Here is a 21,808-nt window from a genome sequence, read left to right as displayed (position 1 = left end):
TTACAATATTTTTTAAAACATTGTGCAACAGATCCCGGGTGTAATTTGAATTATTATGTGTAACTGTAAAACACCATTGTTCGTACAAAAACGTATTTCAAAATTCAACATTACTTTTAAATAACGGTACCGATAGTGCTGAAAATCGGTGGATGATCGTTAAATTACATAATATTAATAATTCAAATGACGAAAACATAATTGAAAAGTCTAATCGAGTGAAAGAGAGATGCGGCGCAATTGTACAATGAGCGTAACGGGACACATCGTAGTGGGACAATGTGCGTTATGGGACACTTTTTCGTGCGTACAGCCGGCGTTCATCGATTTATTAGACGTCACGTCAAAAAATATTTGTTATCAGTAATAAACGTACCAAAACTACCAATCCAATTTGACAAATCTGTGAAATTCAAATCCAAAGGGATGAAAAAGGGGTAAATATAGTTTGAAGATAAATATTTTTTCTCCGAACATTATCAAACATAAGAAAATGTATTTGGTCCCAATAATAAACATATGAAAACTACCAATGGCAAAGTAACATTTTTGTGAAATTCAACCCCTAAGGGGGATAAAAGTGGTAAGTAACTAAGTAGGTATGGTTTTCAAACAAAAAATTAACACTTCCGATTCTCTTAGAATTAGAGGTCAGAAACTAATTAAAAACAACTTGCATATAAAGTTACGTAGCCTATTGATTTTTTTTTTTAATTTTTAAATTAATTTTTAATTGTCTGAAAAGGGAGTAAGTTTTGATTTATTTAAATAAATGTTATCCCCGGAACGAATTAATAGGATGTAAATTATTTGTTAAGAATAATAAAAAATAAATGAAACATTAATATTTTACTACTTAACAAGATTCTGGCCTTAAGGTGTGTAAAAGGGATCAAAAAGCATAACTTAGAGAGTCACGAATTGTATTTTTAATTTTTCTGGATTTCGACTTTTAAGGGGAGAAAAGAGGGTAACTTTTATTTTATCATAAAAATGTCATTTTTCCATGGAAAATAAAGCGATTGTAAGGAACTGAGCATGAATAAATTAAATGATTAATTATGTAGGAATTGTGTAGGGTGATTTTACCATTTTTCAATTTCACAGTAAATGAATGCAGTGAAGTGGGGGTAAAATTTATAGCAATATATCACACATCCATGTAAATTAAGCTGGAGGTAAAAAACTGAGTAACATTTTTCTATTTTTCACTGCAAAAGGTGTAAAAAGATTGACATGGTCCGGGCTACGCCCAGCTCGATATGCCATCACACCCCGCCACTCCACTCCTTCCCTGGCGTTTGAATCTCCCGCCGACATGTGTGTGTGTGCGTGTGAGGGCGCCGCCAACCACAGGAAGAGGGCGCAGTAGAATCAGTGCTTCGTACCCTTAAATTATTAGTAATTGGATGTTTGTAATTCGCTTTCCTTTTTTACCCCTGTTATTTTTATAATATTTGTCATTTCAATAATTAACGTAAATTTTAAGTGTCTTGATGACGTATCCTGCAGGCCGCCAGAGACGTAGACTTGCCGAGGCCATAATGCAAAACCGATCTTCACCTTTTATTTGGAACTGCATAATAAATTTCTAATGTAATTCTTATATTTTATAATTCTATGTAAGAGATTAAAGAATAGCTTTTAGGGTTTTCTTGAATAAGCCTCGGCGCAATACGGCCCGAATAACAGTATCATCCGTTTTGGCACGCTGCGTCATTGTCTAGCCACCCCGACGGCCATTGCTCGCCCCAGTCGATCTCTAGCGCTCACCGAGGTAGGAAGCACGCCGCACTCCGGGGACTTCAACTTTGGTATTCATCTGATCCGGTAATTCTGTCGACTAGTAAGTACTCTAAAACGCTTTCGTGTATCCCCGGGGCCTACCTCGGGAGCCGACTGTTTGATTAATATCTGTTAACTCCGGTAGCGGGACTTGAAACTTTCGCGAAAAATCTAGCACGGCCACGTGGTGGCCGGCCTCACCTAAGCCTATTGCGCCGTAAGGCTTTTGACTGTTAAACGACGGGACTAGGAGTATGTAAAGAGTTATCGTGCCGATGTGTATGCAAGGCCAATAAAAACCCGGATCCGTATCTTGTGTTGTGATTGACCACGTGTGTGTTACCCGAGTACCTAGGGGCGTGTGGGACGCCCTGAGAGCCCACGGTAGGGACTAAAGCGTGCCCGACGCTGAGAGCGGGCTGTAGGTCTGGTTATTGCATAGGCAGTATTCGGGGGAAACGAGTCACGTCTCCACACGGGCGACGTCACGCCCTGGGATAGGAGTCTTGCCGGGTCCACGTGCCCCTACACGTGGTGGCGCCCATTAAATTACAGCCTAAACTTAACAACAACCCCCAGCCACGTCATGTGGCGCCCAAGAGCGTGGGGCGTGACAAAACTTCAGGAATAACTAGGACCGAGGCGCGAGGGAGATGTGCTGTTGTTGCACGGAGCGACGGAGCGAGCGGAGCGGATAACGGTACTCTGGCGCGACGGTCACGTGACCGTCCCTTGGCGCGCGCGCTTACAAGAATTCAGCAAGGGCATGAACAGACTTGTGGAGTGCGGGGCGAGAGTAGACTAGGCAGTACACCAGCCATAGCACGATGTCGTACTGTACGCGGACGGACTGTAACGTAAGTGAGGTGAAGACGGAAGTTCTGTACAACCTGAACAAGATGTACTGCATTAAGTGCGCGCGACCGAAACATGTGGGAGGTCTGTTAGGCGCGTCCTGTGCGGACACGTGTAGTGCCACGGGGGACAGTCCGCCGGGAGAAAGGAAGGCGGCCGTACCGGACTATTTCAAGTGCACGAACGTAACCTGCGACGGACGAACACGTGAAGGCGTGTGGTGTAAACAGTGCCGTGCGTTCAAGCACGTGGCGTGTCTCACGCGGACGGAGATGGACAGCACCGAGAACACCTGGTACATCTGTGCGGAGTGTCACGGCGCGCGGCGCGCAGGGGGAGGAATGGTCGAGGGACAGCAACCCGCCCCGCGGACCCGAGGACACGCAACCCCGGTGGGGCAGGTCGAACTCCCGGAATTCGCAGGCCGGACAAGTGACGACCCGAGGCAGTTTCTCAACGCGTGCCGCGGGACGTTGAGTCGCTATGGTGTTCCGGAGGAGGAGTGGGCCGAGAGAGTAGGCGGAGTGCTACGTGCGGACGCTAGAACGTGGTGGACGATCATCCACGAATTCGACATGCCCTGGCCGGAGTTCGTCCGATGGTTCGAAGCCAGGTTTTGCAGACGCGCGGACGAAGTTGAAGGTGCGCACGGAGCTGTTCTGCCAGGAACAAGGGCACGCAGAGTCGGCCGAGGCGTTCATACTCAAATAAATACGCCTGTACAAGTGCCTGTTCCCGACGCAAGCGCCGGAGGAAATCCTAGGACCCACCATTGAACTCATGCGCCCGGAAATCCGCCCGCACCTACGTCACGCGGCCCAAAGCTCAGCGGAGGAATTCGTCCAGCTCGCGCGGACCGTAGAACAGGACCTGAAGGCGCTCAAACCCACCAGAGCCAGCGCTGCGACGCTGGCGCGCATGGAGCCGACGACCGACACCACCCAAGCTGTAGTCACGTACGTCGCGCCGCGGGCAGAGGCGCGCCGCGACAACTCACGCCCAGACAACCGGTCGCCACCGGCGTGGCGTCGACGGGCCATTGGAGAGGGCCCCCCGCCACAGTGCCAAACTTGCCCGGCGGGCACCTACCACTGGCACCAATACTGCCCAGTGCGCAACCGCTACCATCCGGACCACGAGACGCCGGGGCAGTCGGGAAACGGACGCGGGGGGACAGCGCAGTGACTCCGACGCTTCCCCCCCCCACGACAACAGCCGAGGTCTGCGAGCACGCATCTGCAGGCCCCCTACTGGGTCACGTCAGTGCCGACGAAGGCGACCTCCTGCGCATCCTGATCCACGTCAATGGGCGGGCCGTGAACGCGCTGGTTGACACAGCCGCCAGCCACAACTGCGTCGCCGCACGCCTCCTGGAAGACGCCCAGTACGAGCGCCAGCCGGGCCAACTCCAGCTGGCCACGGCCGGAGACGTCTGCCAGACGCAGGGCGTCGCGACGCTACACGTCGACATCCGAGACCAGCGGTCGACGACGACAGCCGTGGTGATCGCCGGGCTGCGCGACGACGTCATCCTGGGTCAGCCCTGGCTCCAGCAGCAGGACGCGAGTATCGAGGTACGGGACGGCCGGGTGCACGTGGGCGTCCAAGGCCGCAGCACTGTCTACGGGCTCGGAAGGGCCGCACCGACGCCGGAGGTCAAGGTCAGTCTCGACGGATTTAAGCATGGGGTTCCTCCCGTATTCCGGGACCTGATTCAGGGTGTGCTCGACCAACAGAGTACTGTGTTCGCGAGTGCAGATCCCCTTAAACGGACCACAGTGGCCGAACACGCCATCCCCACCCATCCTCACGTCCCAATGTTCATTCCACCAGGTAGCTATGGGTACGCAGGCAGGCAAACTATCCTAAGACAGGTCAATGAAATGCTTAGGGACAGTATCATTGAGCCAAGTGAGAGCCCGTATAACTTCCAGATCGTACTTGCAGAGAAAAAGGACGGCACTGCCCGATTTTGTGTTAATTTTAAGCCCATTAACAAGGTCACAGTTAATGCACCCCCACCTCTGTTGAATATAGCGGACACGATAGCCGGCCTAGGAAACGCAAAAGTGTTCTCGTCACTGGACCTGAAATCGGGCTATTGGCAGGTGCCCATACGACCCGCCGACCGCCCAAAAACTGCCTTCACCATCCCAGACGGGCGCAGGTTCCAGTTCCGAGCGATGCCTTTCGGGTTACAAGACGCCCCCGCGACCTTTCAGAACATGATGACGCGCGTGCTCGACAATTACTCAGGGAAATTTGCGGCCGCCTACTTAGACGACATCATCGTGTGGTCACAGACGTGGGAGGAGCACGCCCACCACCTTGCGTTAGTGCTAGAACGGCTTGCGTCACACGGCTTGACCTGCAACAGGGAAAAATGCCACCTGGGGACGACGGAGTTAGATTTTTTGGGGCTCGTGGTGAATGCCGACGGCAACAGGCCTACCTCACAACAGCTCGAGGTCATACTCAACCAACCCACCCCGAACACACGCAAACAGCTCCAGCGGTTCATAGGGCTAGCCAACTGGTTAAGGGCCTTAATACCCGATTTCTCAATCGTGATGGCCCCGCTGACGGAACAACTGTCACCAAAGAAACCCTATAGGTGGACCGGCGCCATGCAGCACGCATTCGACGAACTGAAACGCCGATTCCGTCAATGTCTCACACTGGCTAGACTCGATCCACATAAACCAATCATAGTGCAGACCGACGCAAGCCAGGAGGGCGTCGGCGCCATCTTACTCCAGTTAGGCGAGGCGGGCGAACCACGGATCGTTGAATACGCGAGCGCTAAGTTCGGGGATGTGGAGCGTTGCTACAGCGTCAATGAGCGCGAATGTCTCGGGGTCGTGTGGGCCATAAGACGCTACCGCCCGCACCTGGAGGGGCAGCGTTTTATTCTGAGGACAGACAGCCAGTGCCTCAAGTGGCTCGCCACTATGCAAGGCCGCCGCTCTAAGCTGACAAGGTGGGCCATGCTTCTCCAAGCCCTGGATTTCACAGTAGAACACGTAGCGGGGAAGAATAATGAATTGGCCGACGAGCTATCGCGGAACCCGGACCACACGGTACAGGTGCAAAATGACGCGGAATGGGAAGAGCTACTACCGCCAACCCGGGGGCATGAGGGGCGCGAACATCAGGGGGCCGAGGCGGACGCACGCCTCTGCGCGATGCACCTGGCCACACCTCCCACGCTTCCCCCGGGGGCCGAACTCGACGACCTGGAAGCGTTCGTACGAGCCGTACAAACCGCCGACGCGCACACCCAGGAGCTGGTCCGTAGGTGTGGCGAGGGTACCGTGGAAGGGTACCGTGTCGTAGACGGATGTTTACAAGCCCACCCGGCGGGGCAGCCACAGGCAAGATGGCGGACGTACGCACCGCGAGAGGCACGACGGGACATCTTCTCCATGTTGCACGATAATAAGTTGGCAGGACACCCCGGTACCGATCAGACACTACGGGCAATACGGGAATGGTTCCACTGGCCGGGAGTAAGCAAATACGTCAGGGACAATGTGCGCAGCTGTAAACATTGCCAGCGGCACAAGACCCGCCGGCCGGACGGGCGCAAACAACAGGTACCCCGGCGGCCCACAGAGACCTTCCACTCCGTGGCCCTCGACCTCATGGGCCTATACCCCCGTACACCGCGGGGCAAGAGGTTCATACTTGTGGTCACCGATTGCTTCACCCGGTGGGTAGAGGCCTTTCCGCTGGCAAACTGCCGGGCCAGCACGATTGCCAGGGCACTGGAAACGGAGTTCTTCCCCCGGTGGGGTTACCCCCGGGTGCTCCTGTCTGACAACGGTACGCAGTTCGCGGGGCGCAAGTGGAAAGCCTTGTGCCAAAAGTGGCGGGTCATACCACATACGACCCCTGTGTACCATCCCAGAGCGAACCCCACGGAAAGGCGCAATCAGGAAATTAAGGCCCAGCTGCGTCTGCGACTAACAGAGGACCACACCACCTGGGACGTTCATCTTCCGGACATTCTATACTGCTTGAGGCGCAGGGCAAATGAGGCTACCGGCGAGACACGAGCCACCCTAGTACAGGGGCGTAATCGGCCACTTCCGGGACAGTACCGGGTACTGCAAGTACGGGGGGAGCAGGAAGAGATCACGCCTGACGCACGCGCGGAGCGGACGGAGACGGCCCGGGAGTTGGCGCGACGAAGACAGGCGGAGTATCAGGCGCGCATCACGCCGGCCTCCACGTCACCACCCCCAAAACTGAGTCCGGGGCAACTAGTATACGCCAGGCTACACCCCCTCTCTGCCAGTGGGCGGAAGTATTGCGCGGGGCTGGCGGCAAAGTGGGTGGGCCCCGTACCAGTGGTACGAACAGCCGGTACCACAGCCGTGTTGCTACGTCTACCCACCGGCCGAGTGGTTAAATACCATAGGGACACGGTGAGGTTGGCACCGGCAGAGGAGGGGACAGACGCGGACGTACCGAGCCACGAAGTGGAGTCACCGCGCAGGGAGCTCCCCAACCCAACTAGCGACAGTTCCCCGGAAAGCGCCAGGTTCCCAGAAGAGGACGGGCCGGGTCCCGAATCAGAGACGCCGTCAACCGCCACGTCAACGGGTCCGGCCGCGGACCAAAGAGCAAACTCCACACCCACTAGCGGCGGGACGCCGGGATTCGCCGGTTTTCCGGAAGTACCAATGATATCACCCGTCCGACAGGCCGGATGTACCACCCAGGCGAGACGGCTGTTCACGGAAAGCATGGACGAAGACTTCTACGGGTTCGAGGAAGGGGAAGACGTAGGTGGCACGGAGACGGGTCGTCTCCCAAACCCCCTTATCTGGCACCCAGACAATGAGGGGGAGCGGACAGACAGTTCCCCATTGGAGTAGCCGAAGTGGCCCTTCCACTACTCACTGGCCGACTCGTCCTTCCGGGTAGTGGTGGAGGAACCCGCAGATGAGGCACGCAAGGAGGGCGGAACGGGGGAGGGAGAAACGGACAGGCAGGACGCGGGGCATGGGTACAATCTCCGCCCACGCCAAGCGACGGCGCCACCCCAATGCTGCGTCGTGGAGATGACGCACCTTGGCCCGGCCGGCGCAGACGTAAACACCAAGGGGCACGCCCACCCAACTGTCCACGGCGCGCGGCCATATCGAGCTACTTTTGGGGGGGGGACAATTGACATGGTCCGGGGCTACCCCCAGCTCGATATGCCATCACACCCCGCCACTCCACTCCTTCCCTGGCGTTTGAATCTCCCGCCGACATGTGTGTGTGTGCGTGTGAGGGCGCCGCCAACCACAGGAAGAGGGTGCAGTAGAATCAGTGCTTCGTACCCTTAAATTATTAGTAATTGGATTTTTGTAATTCGCTTTCCTTTTTTACCCCTGTTATTTTTATAATATTTGTCATTTCAATAATTAACGTAAATTTTAAGTGTCTTGATGACGTATCCTGCAGGCCGCCAGAGACGTAGACTTGCCGAGGCCATAATGCAAAACCGATCTTCACCTTTTATTTGGAACTGCATAATAAATTTCTAATGTAATTCTTATATTTTATAATTCTATGTATGAGATTAAAGAATAGCTTTTAGGGTTTTCTTGAATAAGCCTCGGCGCAATACGGCCCGAATAACGGTACCATCCGTTTTTGCGCGCTGCGTCATTGTCTAGCCACCCCGACGGCCATTGCTCGCCCCAGTCGATCTCTAGCGCTCACCGAGGTAGGAAGCACGCCGCACTCCGGGGACTTCAACTTTGGTATTCATCTGATCCGGTAATTCTGTCGACTAGTAAGTACTCTAAAACGCTTTCGTGTATCCCCGGGGCCTACCTCGGGAGCCGACTGTTTGATTAATATCTGTTAACTCCGGTAACGGGACTTGAAACTTTCGCGAAAAATCTAGCACGGCCACGTGGTGGCCGGCCTCACCTAAGCCTATTGCGCCGTAAGGCTTTTGACTGTTAAACGACGGGACTAGGAGTATGTAAAGAGTTATCGTGCCGATGTGTATGCAAGGCCAATAAAAACCCGGATCCGTATCTTGTGTTGTGATTGACCACGTGTGTGTTACCCGAGTACCTAGGGGCGTGTGGGACGCCCTGAGAGCCCACGGTAGGGACTAAAGCGTGCCCGACGCTGAGAGCGGGCTGTAGGTCTGGTTATTGCATAGGCAGTATTCGGGGGAAACGAGTCACGTCTCCACACGGGCGACGTCACGCCCTGGGATAGGAGTCTTGCCGGGTCCACGTGCCCCTACACGTGGTGGCGCCCATTAAATTACAGCCTAACATCTTAACAACAACCCCCGGCCACGTCAAGATGTAAACTCTGAAGTTAATCAAGCGGGATGTAAGTTTAGTGGTATGATTTATTAAATTGCATAATCTACCTTATACAATTTCCTAAAATTTTACTTAAAGGGGTGAAAGATTGTAGATATGGTTTTAAAATTTAATGATATCTTCTGATCAAATCAAACCTAATCTAAGATATTGGCAGTGATTAATAAACATACTGTACTTTAAAATACCTTCTTGTAGTGTAGGAATGTTAGTAGGCAGTTGTTGGCAACTGTGTAAGTGAGCTATGGCCGTTAAATTAAATACAGGAGAATCCCGTTATAGCGAGCACGGTAATAACGAGAACACGGCTATAACGAGGTCTTTTTAAGGAATTTACGGCGTGTTCGCGTGACGGGCGCTGTGGTTATCTGCATGCTTTATCTCCACCCCTCTCGTTCGCCACTAGACTTCTTGCCGTTGACACCTGTCACATTCTTCAGCCTTGCAGTCGCCACCTAAGTGCGTGGCTTCTTTCTTTCTTTTATCAAACTTCCGCTTGGCTTCAAGGCCAAGGTATGCTCGACTCGAATAAACCAAGCATTTGAATATACATATACTTGTACACATTTCTTATTATTTAGAAAATAGACAAAATCTATTTTTTCTTGCCATTAAACATAACAATCTGCCCTTTTTTTAATATAAATGCTCTTAATTAATTTGTTGGGACATTTTCATTAAAAAAGTCGGAGCCGTCTTTATACGTGCTGCTAATTGATCGCGTTAATAATACACAAATATTTATAAACTTGTTTGGAATTATTTCAGTCGTGACACGTTTACAAACACGTCAGGTTTTTTATTTTATCATCTGACAAATAGTAGGCACTACCGTATTTATTTCCGAATCGCCAGGACAGTTTTCTTGTTACTTTTGTTTCGGTCAGTTGTTGGGGTATCTGTCCGGGAAGGGGGTTGTGATGGTTTGAGTTTAATCCCAAATTTATTTTCAAAAAAAGTTTATAGGGTTGTTTAAATGAAAAAAAGTATAGTTTTCCAGCGACTATTTCGTTTGAGGCGTACGTGCGTTGCCACACTCCTGCTTTTTTGTAAGGAATTAAATCGTCGCGCTACACTAGCGCCGTCTGTTAGCTACATCCTGAACCAACATGGTCGCCAGCAGACAGCCCGCGTCGACAATAGATAGCAGCACAATGCTGCGTCGGCCGCGGGCCAAGTCGAGTAATCGATTGCGGGCTAAGATGCTATACTTACGTGGCGTGGTAGGGTATTCTGGTTATTTTGACGCAATCGGTGATCACATCCGTACTTGTGGGGTATCGTTTTAAAGATAATTCACACATCTGCTCAAAGAAATTAAGATTTTGTTAATATAACCTGTTATTTTCCAATTTACAGGTTTAAACACAATTTTTATGCTATTTTCAGTAAATTTTTATTTTTTGGGGGCCAAAATCTGTCCAATTCGGTTATAGCGAGGATCAAACCCGGAACCGTGACACCTCGCTATAACGGGACTCTTGAGTACATAACATTGGCAACGAGGTATTTATTTTTTGTCGGAACGAGTGGAATTTTTATATAATAGCATTGTTTGGATGTATGGATGATTTTGAAGAACATTCTGAAATTTGATGCGGTTGTGCCACAAAAATTTTATGCTAATTCAGATAGTAATATGCTGATTTGCATACTAATGACCAAGCTAGGAAAGAGATCCTGAAAAGGCTGTTGCACTATTATTCGGATGTTTTTGTTTGTTTATTTGTTTATTTATTAAAATTGTTACTTGTCCATCAACAGGGAAGGGGCAAGGTAGTAGACACAATACTTATATACATAAAAATACAAACAAATATATAAACAAATACAAAAAATATAATAAAATACCAAATAATTTACATAAATGAGAAAGACAAGAAAAAGACATAAAATACATAAATAATAAGGTAATACCTAATTGAGATATTTGAAAGGAAAGGTAAATAACAATAATGCACATGAATCACTACAATAAAATGATGTAATAATTCTAAAAACTATTACAGTAAAACTTCACTACAACAAACTTCAAGGGCCCAAGATTGCCAGTGGTTTGTTGTAGTGAAGTTCTTTATACTGAAATCATAAAAATTGCATTATTTTTGGTTGTGCCTATTAACAACATAAAAATTATGTTAGCAACTGTATAAAAATTACTTTTTCTCAATTCATCACTATAAAAAATCATGAAATCTTGTAAATAACTCTAAACACATTAAGAATAAAAATATGTAATATTTATCAATTCTAGTTTAACTGATCTTCTCTTTAAAAACAGATGGTGCAGACTCAAGTTCATGGGAACACATTAAAAAACACTGTTGTAAAATATAAAAGTAAGACTATGTAATTATATGAAGTAAACTAAACTGATTTCAACAACAAACACACAATTCACTTTGATTTTGAAAAAAAGTCTTTAATTGATGACTGCTTTTTCATTGCCCCCAGTTCCCGAGTAACATCCTTCTCAATACTTTGGAGAACTCCCATGTGGTGAGATAAATTTGCGGATGTTAAGAACAGCCTCTCCAACACATCTAGTGCAGCACAAATTTCTTCTCTCCGAGGCCGCTTCAGCTCAACCTCTTCCGTATGATTCTCCTCATCTTCGTTTGCCTGGGCGGTCTCCTCGTCACACTCTGAAGTTATCTCATCTGATACAGGAGGACATGTTGTCAGCTGATTATCAATGGTAGAAAAATCATTGAATGATGACTGGCAGCTATCAAATTTTTTTTGTACTTCCACCCATTCAGCTTCACATTCATCTGCATCATCAATACAGTCATCTCCACTTGAGCTTGCAGGGAACCCTGCCTTGGCAAAACATTTCACATCAGTGCTAGGCTTGATTCGGCTCCATGCCGAACAAAGTCTGTGGATAGCTTGCAAAATGTTCCACTTTAAAGCACTTGCTTCTTTACCACAATCCATTTGTCGCAGAAGAAACTGCACCAGTTGTCTTTTATAAATAATCTCGTTTCACCTGTGCTATGATACCCTGATCAAGTGGATGTAATGTACTGGTGCAATTTGGTGGAAGGAAAACCACTTTGATGTTCCTTAGAGCAGCAAAATTAGCATTATCATTATGGGCAGCACAGTGGTCAGTAAACATTACCTTTTGGTTTTGAACACCCATCCTTGAGTCAAAACTGTTGAGCCACTCTTGAAACAATGATGAGGTCATCCAAGAGTTCTTGTTATTCCTATACTTGCATGACAAGAGTTTTATATTTTAGAAACAACGTGGTTTAGCAAATTTACCAACAACTATTGGTTCCATTTTTTCAGAACCATCGCTGTTTGCACAAAAAAGCACTGTGAAACGTTCTTTGCTTCTTTTGCCTCCATGGCATGTTTGACCCCTAACCTCCAAAGTTCTATCAGGAAGAAGATTAAAAAATATTCCCGCCTCATCAGCATTAAAAATGTCTTTCTTCTCATAACCGGAAATCAGAGAATTCAGTTTGGCTTGCCATTTCTCCTGCACAGTGACATCAACAGCAGCAGCTTCACCAAACACTTTCAGGGTACTCAAGTTGTACCTTGCCTTAAATCTGTGTAGCCACCCACCTGAAGCTTGAAAGTTGTCAAATCCCAATTTTAGGGCTTCTTTGAGTGCCTTCTCCTGCAAGACATTCCCAGCTACTGGTATGTTTGATGCTCTTGACTGCATCAACCAGTCAAACAATTGCTTCTCCAGGACTTCATATGGTACCGCTGAAATACATTTTCGGCTGTCGGATAAAAAATCATGTTTCATAATTTCAGACCACTGATTTAAAATCATGGACAAAGTAGATTTCGCGATTTAAATTCTGTCGCGATGTCGGTTTTCTTCTTCCCGTCGTCTACTGCTTTAATTATAGCTAGTTTCGTTTTCATATCAATTGATTTCCGCTTTCTCGGCAACATTTTGCCAAAAAAATTTGAAAAACTCAAAAAAAAAATCACAAACTTAAAACTGACATGATACTTTACAATTTACGTAGCATGTTTCGTATTGCAGGCACGAAATAAAAACACACAACACGGATATGACGTAATGGTGTATACAAAACATCCGCAACGGAGAATGGCCTTTGGCGGTGGATGCTAGAAGTAGGAGCGCTGCAGGCGCGTCAATGCAAGGTGGCGGCAGATGCTATAAGTAGGAGCGCTGTAGACGCGTCAACAAAAGACGTTAGATATTAATAGCGTTGTTACCTAATTGATGTGTTCTGCTGTCATTGTGTGCCGTATTGTTTTGCTTCTTGCGTTTCGTTATCATTTCATAACAAAATTTTGAGACGGAAGTATTTATGATGATTGTCCAGCGTATATATCGTGTTCGTTAGCGTGAATATTTTGTAAACCTCTCGCAAAATATTGCTGGAAAATTTGTATAAGTTGAAAATAATTTACATATGATTGCATTGCGTTTTTGCGGGACTATAGGAGATGTTCATTATAGTGAAGTGTACGTTATCCTGAAGTTCGTTAACGCGATGCTTTACTGTATATAAGTATGAAAACTGAGATAACTAATCAACTATTGAAAACTTCATTGTCATTTAGAAGAAATATCATAAAATTAATAGGTGGGGTATTTTAAAATATGCTTGTAAGGAGCGAACATCAAATTCTTTTTCTACTATTAGAAAAATACTATTTATTCTGTTGAAATTATTTACTTATCTGTATGAAATGTCATTTTTTACTAATAGTGTGACGTCGACCAGGGCTATGCCCTCCCTAAGCCCAATGTGCCTCACACCACTGCCGACCCCCTCTCCTCCCACCGACACCCTCTGTTTCAAACCTCCCGCCAACAAGTGCGTGTGTGCGTGTGTCCGGTCGCCCTGCACGAACCCTTTCGGCGCCCACCCTAACTGGAGCAGTGGAGACTGCATGTTTTTTAAATAATGTAATTCTTAAATATCTGTAATCCTTAAATCTTAATTAACTTGTAATTTTTAAAAGGTTTTAATAGTTATGTTTAACTGTATTTAATATTAATGTACTAACGGTAAGTTCAGCACTTCCTGTGGCCATGACACCCAGGGCCCGGGGGAGTCTCTTCTGTTCGCCGTGCGGGGTAGGACGCACCTCAGCACCTCGTCGACTTCAACTTTTGCTTGTAACCGATCCATTAACATCCGCTATCGTAACTATTTTTTCAACTTTTTTTAATCAACCTTCGAGGCCTACCCCGGCGGCAGACTGTTTAACTTAATTAAATAATTAATTAAGAGCATTTTCAGTATTATCAGCGGACTTATACTTTCGGGGCCGGGCCACGTGGTGTCCTGGTCAGCAAGAAACCTGGACTATGTGCTGTTTTCTGTGTGCGTCTTGAGTGTACGTGTCTGCGCCAATAAAGCTCAATATTCACCATACTCGTTGCACTTAATTCCCGACCACGAGTTTCCCAGCACAGAGACGGAGGTGTGAGACCCCACTAGCAGTAACATAGCGTGCCCGCCGCTGAGAGCGGGCCGGTGAGTGCTAGTGGGGGGAAGTCGAGCCTAGCTCCCCACGGGTCACGTCACAGCCCTGGGACAGAGTCGGTAGCCGGGTCCACGTGCCCATCCACGTGGTGGCGCCCAACATACACGTACGTCGATTTGAACCCCCACCCCCCCCCCCCCCCCCCCCCCTCATGAAAATTGAAAATGGAATCAGTGTGGTAATTAAAAAGTAATTTGGAATCAAGGATGATACCTATGTCTTAGACCAATTTTGGTCTTGGTAACAGAGTGATTTCCTAATGCATAATTAATATTAAAGGTGTGGAATTTTCTGGTAAATGTTTTAATTGTAGTTTTTCCATAGTTAAGAGTGACTAGATTTAGTTTGCACCAAGCAGTAGTAGCATTTATGTCATTTTGGAATATAGCAAAATCCTGGCAACAGTGCCCACTAATTATTCTCTACTATAAACTCAATGCTCTATAGCCAGTTAAGTGTTTCAGTGTTGTAACACCGGTGCAGTTTGTTCCATTGTTGTGTTTGTTTGTAGAACTACAACAAGTCTCGCATCCACTCGTACCGCGGAGCTCGTGACGTGGAGGTGCGGCTGGACGGCGTGCTGGTGTTCAGAGGGGAGATCAGTCGAGCCTGCGGCGGGATCCTGGGAGGAACACAAGCATTCGGCGACGTGAGTTTCTCATCCTCGGCTGTGGAGTGTGCAGTTTCTTGTGCTCATCTGCAAGTGGTTTTAATTATTTGTAATCTCATTTTGCAGACCATTTTATTTACCACGGATGAAACTATTTTGGAAATGATTTCACACTTTGATGATTCTTTTAGTGGCCTTATGAATGAAGAGAAGCTTAGCATGACTGCAGTGATGGAAGATAGGCCAATTACAGCTCACAGCAATGTAAGTACAATGATTATTAAAAATAAAACAAATTGGTAAATATGTAAGTAAACTTAGTAAAGTGTGATTCAGCTTATGTGAACACTTTGAGTCTAGAAGGTGTTGGAAGATGGTACTATGTGGTCTGATAGGTGGTTGGCTGAGGTAAGATCACACAGGCTGTGTTTATATAGAAGGTAGTGCACAGTCGTGGACAGGGATCACCCGAAATGTTCCGACCGGTTGCAGTGCCTGTGGCTGTATCAGGTGTTGATGCACAGAGCACACAAGTATTAGCTTCGTGTTTCTGCACGAGGCATGTCGACAGGGATGAGACAAGGTGTGGCGAGCAGCAACACTGTGGAGAGGTGAAGTGAAGGGGAATATTCCCGGTAGACGTCAGAGGTCAGTGCCACAGTATACATGTAATGTCTGGCATTGAACCGTGGGATGTTACTGATTATTGGTGAGCAAACATTTTATCCATCCTTTTATGTTTTAAATAGACAAAAGGGGATTACAAGCTCTACGTATTGGCAGGAAACTTATTTAAGTTGGACTTAGATACAGTAAAACACTGTTAAGATATTTTTCAAGGGACTTGATACTAAAGCTTACTATCAGGGAAAACTTCTTAAGAAAGAAATACTGTGCTCAAAATCAGTTCCAACATAAAAACAAACTTCACTTGAATGATATACGTACTGAATCAAGTAAAAAATTAAACTTATCTATTTTCATTATTGTTTGCATGCTGGAAAAACTATGTAATTATATCAAAAACTTTATTATTTAATCTGAGTCCAATTATATAAGTACAAATAAATACAATTATAAAAACAAAACAATTATAGCAAACAAAACTGTTTATAACTCTTACTGTTTTGTAAAATACTGGCCCAACGTTGTCTGTTTTAAGACATTTCAGGACTGACACATCACAAAATGGTCAAGTTCCCACAAGCTCTTCCACATGATGTGGTATTGCATCATGTATGCCAAATTTGTAAAAAGTTAATCACTTTCAAAATAAGCTACATAGGTACATATAAAGGTAGCCAATATGTTACAAAAAAGTGTATTAAATCCACTAGTTATTTAAACAAAATAGAAAATTAAAAAAAAATACAGTTATTCTTTTACGTTGGCTGTAAAAAGCAATGCAAATATTAAGTCCAATAATTTTCTAGAGCCATGTGCTATGCCACCGCAGATTTGAGTTCAGTTTCAATTTTTGTTTATAGTCTAAGAGCACACCAAATGACTTGTGAAATATCCATGCTTGTTAACGAAAGCATTTATAATATTGTAAACAGTATGATTTCCAAGCAGTACAATAGCAAAATTGCACAACGACATCTACCGCACTTGCGCCTACTTGTTGCACAAAGGTTCTCTGTTCAACATTAAAATGGATACGTGTGCTGCTTATTGAGGCATTCTATCCACTACTTATTTGTTGATAGTGCTTCTGCACCAACTCAATCGGGGAGAAACCTGTGCTCACGTGCCACACATTATTAGTCCTTCCTCTTCACTCACTACATTAGCCCACTGGCTATGATTTTCTCAGCAATACAATCCAAACAGTCTACCTGACTCCCTCAACACTCTCTCCACAGGATTTGCAGCTGGATGAACAAACATCTAGAATGCCAGACAGTGTTTTATATAATTCTCTTCAGAACTGGGGTCCATTGACCGAAATTATCTTCTTAGGTGTCTCCACCTCCTTAACATAAACATCTAAAATATTTTCAGCTACAACCTTTGAAGTAGTTTGTTTGATGGGGTACAATTTTTCATAGTTAAAATATCTTAAACCACGAAAAGGTACTTGACTTCACTCTCTCCTGTTGCTAAGGGTCCAAATAAATCCACACTAATTAGTTTTAATGGTTATTTGCTAAAACATGTTGCATGACTCCCTTACATTACTGTTCACTACTTTTGTTTGACCACATAACAAAAAAACTGCTAAAAACTTTTGCAACAGATGGTACATATCTCTGAATGAGCAACATCCTTAAAATTTGTTGAACATTTTTTTTTTTACTCCAAAGAATACAGTTTCTATATGCATTAGTGTAAATATTTCATCTTAAATTATCAAGTGTACATAAACCCCATTTGAGCACAGTATTACTATCATTCAGAAAAACATACTCTACTTTATTACAGATCTTATAGTATATTATTTCTCTAGCCTGTTTTTCTGTCGGTCCGTGAGATCTTCCTTATTCCTTTATCAAATTCCATGACTTACCCCTCATTTTAATGCTTATCGTGCCAGCTAATGACGAAAAATAAGACCCACGGTCTAAAAATATACCCCTTCTCTTAAATTTGAGATTTAAAGTCATCTAAGAAGAAATCCTTTAATGAATGCGTCAATTTTTCGATTGATATCATATCGGATTCTATAAATATTGAATCGGATATCTACTTGAAACATCAGCGTTTATATATTTATTTTTTAAATTGCACTTCCATCGTGATAAAGAAATCTTAGATGATCCTTCAACTTAACCATAAAATTCCACCAAAAAACCACTAAACCAAAACTTCTGGCATGTCAGACTTTTCTTATATGTAAGTAATTTTGAAATTACTGTTGATATTTGGTATCACAAACATAACCTACAAACATAACCTGTTACATTTTCTTCTCATAGCATCAGTTAGTCACAATACTCAATACTTGAATAAATTCTTTGTTCACATTGAAGGTTCATTAACATTGAGGAACTTTCAAATTCCATTTAATGTATTTAAATAGGTTTTGTAAACGTGTATATTATTGGTATGTTTGAATATAATACTTATGTAAAATAAAAATGTATAACAGCTATTTGTACTGATGTGTTCAATTACAATCTTCTTTTGTACCAACACTCATTTACTTTTTTCTATTCTTCTTCAAAATGTAATTTCTCCCAAATTTTTAAAAAATGGAATGCCACACAAAACGATTTGGTGCTCACTGAAGAATTGTGCATGGGACGACTAGTTTATTTTAAATATGTTTAGTGGGGGAATTTATAACAAGAAAATACAATGCTGAGTAATTACGTATTTTCCTGTTGTAGTGTAACAGCTGTGTTAAGTGCCCTACTGGCAGAACTGATAGGTACCTGTGTGTCGTCCTCATTTACCTGAAACATTGGTGCAACACAAGCAATGTGAAATTTCTCATTTAATTTAAGAAGATATAAGAGAACTTCCTTTTCCAGCTTCTGTTTCAACTGTTCCACTGATTTCTAATGCTTATGTCCCCATTCCCGACATTGTCAATTCTGCATCAACTTTCTCAACAGTACTCAAATATTACTGACATTCTGTTTGTATCTCCAAAAATATTATAAAAAACAAATAAATCTCTCCACCTGCTTACGATTTGTCAGTGATGGATATTACTTGCTGCTTTTAACTTTTTTGGGTCAATGTGAATGCCCCCGTCTTTACCACATAACCTTAAAAGTTTGTTTTGTTTTCCAAAAATTCAGACTTTTACAAATTAGCTATCATTCGACACTTTTATAATGTTTGTAAAAACCTTTTGATAATCTGATAATGTTTCTCAAGAGTTTCTGTGGAAATCAATGTATCATGTACATAAATGGTTTACATAATATATATTCACATATCCATAAACTGCCTAAGGCCCTCAAAAGAAATTGACACATTTAAGCCAAAAGTAATTTCTTAAAACAATAAGTTTTGCTTCATAGAAAAAAGCAGTCCACAGCTTAGACTCAACAGCCAATAGAATTTTCTAATATTTTGTAACCAAATCAATTTTATATAAGTATGCACAACCTTCAAATTTCTGTAATAATTATTCCATGAGTTCTGGTGTCTGGTATTATTGTTTGGTTTACTTTCCTGGCATCTAAACATATCCTAACTATTCCATTTATCTTTTGACTACCACCATTGGATTCAAATATTCTGAGCTGTGCCTCTCAATGATGTCATTATCTTTTATGTTTTGAATTTGCTGTTCTATTACTGGCTTCAGCTGATTGGGTAAGGTTTCTGGACAAAGAGACAGTGTTCTGTTGAATTTAATTTACATTAATATTTGTTATTGAGGCATGGAAAGTTATTGAAGGCCCTGTGCTGTTCCTGCAAAATTTCCAGGAATTAAGGCTGAATTATTCAGCCTTATGCTAATCAGTACTACTATGTAATGCATTTTGAGCAACATCTGTTTCAGTAATGTACTGCTTTTCCAAAAAAATTACACCCCAGTTCTATTTCTTGCTCAAAATTTTTCCATATTATTATTTGAAAACTAAAAGATTGTACTTTAGTGTCTGTCTCAAAACCAATGTATGCCTTTATTAACTGAATATACTGCCTGGAATAATCAGTTATGACATCATCCCCCTGTGGTCACTCTGCGCCTAAAACAACTTCAATAATGAGCTCCCTCATTACTACAAAAAAAAAACCTTTTACTACTATTACTGCCTCTCCGAATTTGGTTTCAAAAATTACTGGTTTTTTAACATAATTTCTTTGAACTCCAGTAGCTCCTACAATAGTTAAAATTTTATACTGGTGTAGTAACTTCATTATCCCAGGACAAAAAAGAATCTTCAGACATAGCAGTCACTTCACTACGTGAGTTAACTAGCATGTTATTTTTTTTTTTTTGCAATAATATTTTCACCTAGAATGTACAGGCTGACACATACGTTTCCTTGTAACACTTTTCAAACCAGTCTTCCATCTTGTAGGTAACTTGGTTTGGCTCCTTGGTATATAAAACATGACCCTGTGACTCAGCCCCTGTCCTGCTCCTGAGGTTCCTGCCTATCGTGTGCCCTACCCTTACCTTGGCGTCCCTGCTGGCGCTGCCCCTGCCTCCGTCTGGGTAGCCGGTCGTTCCCTTGAAGTTCTGGTTGACTGTTCCTGCCTCACCTCCCGGGGTGGTCCCTGCTGCCTGCCTCTCAGCCCCTCCTCCCATCCGTTCCTCCCGTCTAGTGTTTCGAGCAACACTCTTAGCTGTAGCCCTACCTGTTGGTAGATGTGGTGCACAATGTGAGAAGTTAATTGGATTATTTAAAAACTATGACTGCAAGTACAACATTTAACCATTCTTGCCTCAGTGCTTTCATGAAAACAAATATTGCAAAAAATCATCTTGAACGTAAATACCCAAATTTTCTTTTTTTCTTTTTTTTTCCTTTCAAAACTGCTGTCTTAGTTTCCTCGAATGTCTTCCATTCTCTTTACTTCTGCATCACCCACTGTAATGCTGCTCCATCCAACTTGGTGACAAACAACTGTACCTACTGTTCATCGAAACCCTTCAGATAACCATAAACCATTTCACATTTTTTTATGGTTTCAATTAGTCCCTTTGTCATCCCTGAAAATTTTTGTACTGTTTTTTTTTTTTTTTTTTTTTTTTTTTTTTCAAATTTGTTGACTGAATCAACTGTCAGCACTGAACTCTTAATACCGCTGTTTGATCACCTCTGATTTGTTTTAATTTCTCATCTACCTTCTTCAAACGTCTTGCTCACATCATCTTAAAATGTTTCAAACTTGTCACAAACCAGACCTTCTGAGCTAGCACAAAATTGGTCTGAAGTAGACATTCATAAACACTTCCATAAATATTTGGGTGCTGAAAAATTATGTTAGTTCCAAATAAATCTAACTATCGCTGATTCGTTTACTGAAATAATGTCTCTCGAACAGAGTCTGATATTAACATTTTTTATTAGCATTTCATGAATATTCACAAGTCATCACGGTGGCCATCTTGCAACCACAAGAACAAGTACGGTACATGTAGGATTACAAACAGGTTGCACATAACCTCTTCACTGATTTATAAACAAACAAGTTTACTGTTCGCAGGTACCGAAGGGTGAAAAAATTAAAAATAGTTCTTAGTAAAGTCCCTTGGTTACACACAAATTCACGGTACAGCCGGGAGACTACGTCCTCGGAACAAAGGTGTGATCACTCGAAAATTGCCGTGGGCTAACACCTGCGAACTGCGGTCAAAACTTCTAGTTAATATTCGGAAAGATGAAAACATGTTTATAATAAAAGGTAGCGCCCAGACCGCATTTGATAAATTCTCTACAAATTCACATAATTATGTGCTTTTGTTAGCCATTGCTCGACATGTGACCTTATCGGTACCTCGTCCAGACAAATACTAAATGAAAAAGGTTACACAGCCACATATGCCCGAATGATATTGCAGGTGCATTACCTCTCTAGCCAATCAGAGCACTGCACTCACAAAACCATAGCAGTATACCAATTTCATGCACAAAGGAGCGAGGTGCTTTGACAGAGATGAACCCCTGAAACAATGACGTGGTCTGGTGACAACACTTTAAACCAATCACAAAATTACCTTAAAATATTACCAGCCAATGTGGGCGCATAACAACAACTGCCGAACACCTTCAAACGTTTTTTCTCAGTTACAGAATTATTT

At 44.1% G+C, this 21,808-nt stretch overlaps 1 protein-coding gene across 4 annotated transcripts in view; it reads left to right on the top strand.

The window, feature by feature from the left end:
- LOC134531628 (katanin-interacting protein-like) overlaps positions 1-21,808 on the top strand; it is a 136,377-nt gene that overhangs the window by 33,739 nt on the left and 80,830 nt on the right. For all 4 annotated transcript variants that reach the window (XR_010075049.1, XR_010075048.1, XM_063367385.1 and 1 more), the window contains exons 6-7: positions 14,995-15,132; positions 15,220-15,357. Coding sequence is in view for 2 of the 4 variants with exons in the window: in XM_063367385.1 (XP_063223455.1) it covers positions 14,995-15,132; positions 15,220-15,357 (276 nt within the window). In the remaining 2 variants the exon portion in view is untranslated. The remainder of the gene's footprint in view (positions 1-14,994; positions 15,133-15,219; positions 15,358-21,808) is intronic.

The sequence above is a fragment of the Bacillus rossius genome, chromosome 5 (assembly GCF_032445375.1).
Source record: "Bacillus rossius redtenbacheri isolate Brsri chromosome 5, Brsri_v3, whole genome shotgun sequence".
Classification (NCBI taxonomy): Eukaryota; Metazoa; Arthropoda; class Insecta; order Phasmatodea; family Bacillidae; genus Bacillus; species Bacillus rossius.
This window is presented reverse-complemented; position numbering and strand designations above follow the sequence as displayed.